This window comes from Parasteatoda tepidariorum, chromosome 10, assembly GCF_982258835.1.
Source record: "Parasteatoda tepidariorum strain Cologne lab strain chromosome 10, Ptep-v5.0, whole genome shotgun sequence".
NCBI lineage: Eukaryota > Metazoa > Arthropoda > Arachnida > Araneae > Theridiidae > Parasteatoda > Parasteatoda tepidariorum.
In genome coordinates, this window is record NC_141764.1 from 68893908 (window position 1) to 68901121 (window position 7214).

General features: G+C 30.1%; 1 protein-coding gene across 1 annotated transcript; it reads right to left on the reverse strand.

Moving 5' to 3' along the window:
* Nucleotides 1-4349: 4349 nt before the first annotated feature.
* On the reverse strand, nt 4350-5576 carry LOC110282020 (glutamate receptor ionotropic, delta-2-like). The gene has a single exon (XM_021144519.1). It carries the CDS (start codon nt 5574-5576, stop codon nt 4350-4352), a length of 1227 nt encoding a protein of 408 aa, XP_021000178.1.
* Between the last annotated feature and the right edge of the window lie 1638 nt (nt 5577-7214).

Consider the following 7214-nt stretch of genomic DNA (forward strand, 5'->3'; position numbering starts at 1 on the left):
AAAAAAAGTTTTCGACCCCACAGAACCCTTTTAAATTTCCCGTGAAACCCTAGAAATCCACGGGATCTCATTTGAATACAGCTAAGTCAATTTATACCATTTCTACTATTTAAATTTGATTTCTATTTTTCAATTAATTCTTATTTATGGACACAAGTAATAAAAAAAAGATTATAATTTAGTTTAATACAGCATTTCATATTTCAGTTATTAAATTTTTGTAATTATTACAAGTATATTAACAATGCCCTTTTTTTACTTTAACGACAAAAATCAATTTAATGTTTCAATATAAAAGAGTTTGTATAAAGTAAGTTACCTTTCATTTCAAAATAACTAAACTACTAATTAAAGGATTTTACTAAGTAATTTCAAGCAAAAAGTCATTTTACAACTCCTTGAGATTTATATTTTTGATTTTGAGAAAAGCATTTGTGAAATAAATGTAAAACACGTTACCCAAATTAATTTTCATTTTACTGTATTTCTATTGCACATCTGCGTATGATTAAGAGACTTGGTTTAAAAATCTATCTTTAACTATGACACTTTCTTAACAAACAGTCAATATATTTCTAAATTTATTTGCTCCTAAACACTCAAGTAAATACTCGTTTAGGAAACGATAATAAAATAAGTGTATCCAAAAAACTTTAAAGTTTAAATTTTAAAGAAAAAGAATTCCAAAAGTGAATTTCCGATAAAATAAAAAAAACATCAAATTATACAAATTTAACGACAAGTGTTTGTGAGTCCGTATTGTTTGATGTTTAGCGATTCGAATTCTTTCCACAAAACAAACAGCCGTAAATCATTTTATTTGTTCAATCACTTTCAGCTTGGTTTGATATCCAACCAACCATGTTATTGGAAAAGAAATATCCGTTTTTATTTTCTTTTTGTTAAAAATTCACTTTTTCCTTTCTCTTTAGTGGAATACTTATTGATTCTACAACACCATGTTAAGAAATATAACAAAACGAACAACCGTGTCCGTTAGAAAGCCAATGCAAACGTTAAAAATGAGTTTCGGATGTAAGATTTGCTTCCTAGATTTATTTCACATTGATAAATGCCTACACGCGTTTCTCTTTACTTTCTTGTTATTTTGTCGCGAGACCACTGAAAAATGACAAATGATAGAGAAACATTTAGATTTGTCAAATAATAGTGAAATGTTTCTAAATATTCATTAATTATGTAATAATTGCTGGAAATGATATATTTGAATCGTTGAATAATATAAGGAGGAAGTTACAAATTTTATTTCATAATATTCTAAACTCAGAAAACCAAAAAAAGTTAATCTCATCCAACAATATAAAAAAAATTTACTCAATTTATACACCTTTATATATATATATATATATATATATATATATATATATATATATATATATATATATATATATATATATATATATATATATATATATAATCAAAGAATATATGTATATATATATATATAATCAAAGAATATATATATATATATATATATAAATCAAGAGAATGTTGACTCTCACTGGTGAATGTCAACAATCACATAGTCGTTTTAGTTAATGTCCAAAAATATTTGTTACATCTGATTTTATATTAATTTATTCACTGATATTATTATATTTATTCGATATTTTAGTGTCTACTGAGGATAGGTTAGGAGAAACATCTGGGTTCGGAGTACAGGTTAAATGCATACTGGACTGTGTCACTTGACCTGAAAAAACATTGATGTTGGGCATACCGGGCAAATGTAAACCGATTAACCGATTAGTGGCACTTAACTAGAAATCGTATAGATTTCGGACATTTACTAAATCGACAATGTGATTGTCAATATATATATATATATATATATATATATATAAACTACACCCCGCCCCAAAAAGGGGCATCCGGGGAATGGTGAATTCTTGAAATGCGCCCATCCGTGTCCTATCAGTACAATCAGTATGAATTGATTGTGATGAACAAAGACCTTCAAACGAAGCAACCCCGAGAGTGACCTTAGGTTTCTTGGGATCAAATGTAAAGGTGTGCTGTTTACCAAGCTCCTAGCTGCAACTGTTGAATAATACGTAATATAAATTTACTTATGTTACATCCTTTACAGAGTTGGACAATAAAATTTGGATATATATGTAGAATTTAAGATGTCTATCTATGTCTATATAGAATGTATATATACAGAATATATAGAATTTAAAAAAACTTTATGCATTCAAATTTAATACTACCAACTATTTCAAGAAATTGTAGTTATTTGCAAAATATTTTTCGACACATCGTTCACGGGCTGCAACAGCAGCACAACTCAAAAAAATCTAGTTTTGAGAAAAGTGGCTTTAAAGTTTTCATTGCTAAGCAAAATGCATAAGAAATGCTTTAGTTTGCTTAAACGAAGATTACCTTCAAGTTTAATTATGAGTTGTGCTAGTGTTGCTGCTGAAAAATGTGTATTTTCATATTTACACCTGTTCTTAGTCCGAAACGAGTATTGTTTGAGTGGTGCCACTATTGCAGCCCATGAACGATATATTGATTAGTTTCTGGTGAACCATGGAACATAGAACTTCACGTAAGTCATGGAATTGGGCGTAATACTGCTTTCGCATATACAAGGTATATAAATTAAATAGTCAGGCTAGCAACGTAGCTCTTAATATGCATAGCTTGAAACATCAAACTTGAAGAAGGGATAGATGAACCTCTCTTACACATGCAGTACTATAATAAACTTGTTAGATTGATGTCGTTGTCCAAAAATATATTACTTGTTAAGTTTGTTTTGGTGATACTGTCAAGCAATGAAAGACCTGAATCTGGAGCAACGGTGTGTCATCAGAATTAGTTTCGGACTCCAGCAGGCCTACAGTGTTTTGTCAGTAACCTAGATTGATTTTGAGTGATTAAAGGCATTTCCAGAAGGAAAAGAATGTTGGAAGATGAATCTCACATTAGTGAAAGGACTTCGATTGCAATTACCGGTGGAAATGTTGACAAAATCAGAGATCTTTAGTTTCCAGGTATTTGATGGACAGTTAGAATGATTGGGGAGCAGTTCAAAATAAGTCAAACTACCGAATCCGGAAAAATGAATAGAATTTGAACAACGAAAAACAATCCTGCAAAAAGCGTCTTGTCACACAATGTTAATATTTTTTTAATCCTATCAGCACATTCCTTGAGTCTCAACAAGCTCTTTAGTCACCTTGCGTGGAACATTTTAAGCTTTTTCCAATCCCGACAATGAAAACTCACCTCAATAGACGGCCACAAAAAAAAAATAGACTTACAAGGTTTTTACGGTTGAGATAAGAGAATATTGCATTTGCCGAGTTCGATCCCTGCTATAAGAAATGGCAGAACGCCACTGGTACTGATTGGTGTCCTTAAGGAATTATTTTAAGCCTGGAAATTTTGAAGTACAATTTTATTTGAATGAATAATAATTAAAATATCAATCTCACTCGAAGGTTTACGCGCCTCACATTATTATTCATTAAATGTATGTAATAAAATCTCAACTGTATCTTCAAAAGAAAAGTCATTTGTTATGCATTTATTCGTGAAAAAAATCGAGCATTTTCTGAAGATAACCTTTCTTTTTCCTACTGAAGTAATATTTAACACTTATACATTACAAAGTCTATAAACTCGTATTAATATTCTCGTGTCAAGCGTTGTAATTTGCAAACCACGGCTCTCTAAATGTTTTAGCACTAAACTTTAGACAGAAGACGTATTGATTAGGGGACTTTTTCGACAGATGAAGCTACAAATGAACTTAGACTTGGACAGTAAACATGTTCGAGACCCTCCCCATCCCGCTATCTTCGAAAATAAAAAATGATAACTACATTATAGAGTAAGACAGTTTTCAGCAATATCCAAAGAATTTTTCTCCTGCAGGTTTACTACAGTGTAATGCATTTTCTTTGAGGTAGTACTAATGCACTGCAGTTTTTAACATTTTAGAAGATTTTTTGTATTCAGTGAAGAATTTACCTATTGCTAGAAATTTCATCTAATATTTAAAAATTTTCATTATAATTATTGCAATAAAAATATTTAATTTCATCATCAGTCAATGTGCTAATCATGTCGTAAATTTTAAAATACAATCAAAATAAAATATGATGCCCTAAGTGCCAAGTGTTTCCTGCCTACTGCCACGTGCTAAGTTAAAGACGTAGGTCGTGAAGTACAGGAATATAAGGCCTAGGTTGGATATAACTAGATATAAAGGCGTGATAAATTCTAAAATATTGACGGTGCATGCCTGGCTATAATTAACTGAAGGGATTCCAGAAGGCTATCTAAGAAGAAATTCAGTAGAGGTCCTTCAATTACTATGTCGTGTTTATACTCCTCTTTTGTGATATATTATTTCCTCTCATTGAGTAATATATTCTTTCAGCAATTAAAAAAAATATAGCAATAATATATCCTCCAAATAAAATTAAGAAAGGGCCACGCACATCTTCTAATGTAACTGCTTTCAGCTCCACAGATGGTTCGTGTATTTGGGAAATCCAGTTCAATACCAATTCATCTTTAATTATTTTATTGAAAATTCCAGAACTAAGAATTCTCGATATAACAGTATTTACGGCACTTTTACAGCAAAATCTCCTATTTATCGATATGGCAGTAAAAGGTGACTCAAAATAATCAGTTGACTTAAGTGTGGAGTCTTGTTCAAGAAATCCGTAGTTTACTTCCAGCATGAATTCTAAATCCATTATTGCCGTATCCGTGAATTCTTTTTCAGTTATTCTTTCCCCAATATTAAAGTACCAAGTGTTTCTTTCAATCAATTTACCCAAATCTTGAAAATAAGAATCGGTTGCTTTCATTAACAAGTACTCGAATTTGGAACCACGTAATATTAAACACTTATGCGTTCCTTTTTCCACAGCTTTTGATAGATCTTCAAAATTCCGTATGGCTTTCTCATTCATTGGATAAGAAAGAAAAGACAGCACAGCAGCCGAATACGAAAACGATATCACTAACGCATAGAACCACCAGAACCCCAAAAGCAATGCTCGTGGTTTTGATGTGATTGGTATCGTAGTTGGTTGCTTTACCAAATTCCCAACAAATTCTAAGAACGTATTTCCAAAGGATTCCTTTAACAAAATCTTGAAAAGAAGCAGTAAAACTAGTAATGTTACTCCAACGCCTATCCAAACGGAAACGTCAAACGTTTTTAAGAATGCAACAGAAGTTGATTGTGGTTTAGGCTTACCAACAATAAATTTTACTGTTTGCTGCATGTAAGGTGTACTTGTATCAACAACAGTCTGAATATCCTCTGATATCTTTAAGAATGTCATTGCGAAGTCGGCTTCATTTCTCTGCAGCATTCCAATTAAACCTGTCCAACTTCCATTTGGCTTTCTCGATCCCCACTCTCTGTCCATTGGTGACACAAAATTTAGATTGAATTTTAATACGTCTGCAATAATTTGTAGAAGTTTGCCTTCTACTCCGAATAGGGAAAAGCCGTTAGTTTTGTTTCCTTTGATTTGCATAACATGCCTCACAGGATTTATTGCAACAACAACTTCCATTTCAATTTTTTTTTCAAAGTCTCAACTTGCAAGAGTATTTAAGACTTTCAAGACAAGATTCAGTGAGGATATTTAAATTCATAAAAAAAAATTGTAAAAAAAGCATAGATCTTTCCTTTGGACAATTGTATAATTTTATTTATTCATTTTAAGAAAGGCTTTTTTCAGAGTTTTAGACCTATATGAGCATCACAAAAGCTCTTCACTTCCCAAAAAGTTATCATTTCTTTATGAAAAAAAAGCCAGGTTTATAAATGAGGATTACAATTATGGAAACCATATTACCTTAAATTACGTTGGCTTGAAAAATTACATCATTAGTTTTGCTACGAAAATGACAAATTTGTTTCTGAAAACATGAATATTTGAAAGAATAGTCTTAAAAATCAAACGGCATTTCTCATAAAGTTTATTAAAATGCCGTACTTAAATCTAAAAATAATGACTTTTTTTATAAATTGTATGAAATAATGCACAGACAAAAAAGAAGTTGTACTATTAGCTGAATAACCTTCATTACTGTCTGAATAATGATAGGTTATACAGTGAAACTTTTTCTGTTCGGAGAAAATCACCGAATAGTTACGTAGCGTTTGGAGCAAAATACTTATCCTATACTTATCTCAATGACTGTTGAAAAAATACAAGAAAATACCTTTAAAATATATAACTATGCAATATTAAAAAAGAATTATTACAAGAGTAATTTGAGAAATTGAATTATTTCAGAATTATGATCAAAAAAGATTTTTTTTTTGTCTAATGAATCTAAAATTGTTATTATTTAGTTTGGAGTCAAAACTTCGTTGCCACATTTCCGTTGATCCATAGCTTCGAGGTATGAGAATTCGCCTATCCATAAATTTTTTGGTATGAAACTTCCCCGGCTCCCATAACTTCGTCGATCCATAACTTCGCAACTTAGCTGTTATAAAACTTCACCACCGTAAAACTTAGCAGACAAGGCCGTAAACTACAAGGATTTTTTTTTTTTTTTTTTTTTTTTTTTTTTTTTTTTTTTTTGAAGAGGAGGTTAACTTTTAGTAATTTCCTGGTACGGGTTCAACACTGTAATGAAGAAATTAATGTTCAGTAAGAAATTATTTTACCTCATTTGATCTCCAATTTTTTGAGCTCACCGCCCGCTTGTGCAAGCAAGTTAAACATTTTTCGACTCCTCCCTCTGTGAAAACAAATGCAAAAGTTTATTATATAAAATTATACAAAAGTTTATTAAACAATTGAAAAAAACTTTTTAAAATTCTTTAACATTTTTGATATGATGCACTTTTAATCATACAGTCATTTTATAGATAACTTTTAGTGATTAGTAATTAACTTACATTTTAACTTTTATTTACATATTTTTTTATTGAAACAGTATTTATGTTAAAGTTATAAGTGTTTGTTAGGGAATGAATTTAAAGTATCATCTTTCAATTTAAATTAAGCAATCAATTAAATATTAGACATTTAAATATTAAACTACATATTTTTTTGGTTTGGGAAAAATAATGAATATTATTTTAAAACTGCTAACAGACTACCTATTGTTATTCAATATATGTTATAGATTATAAATATGTTATTCAAATAAAATTCGTAAAAATATCGTTATGAAAAAGTCGCTATAAAATA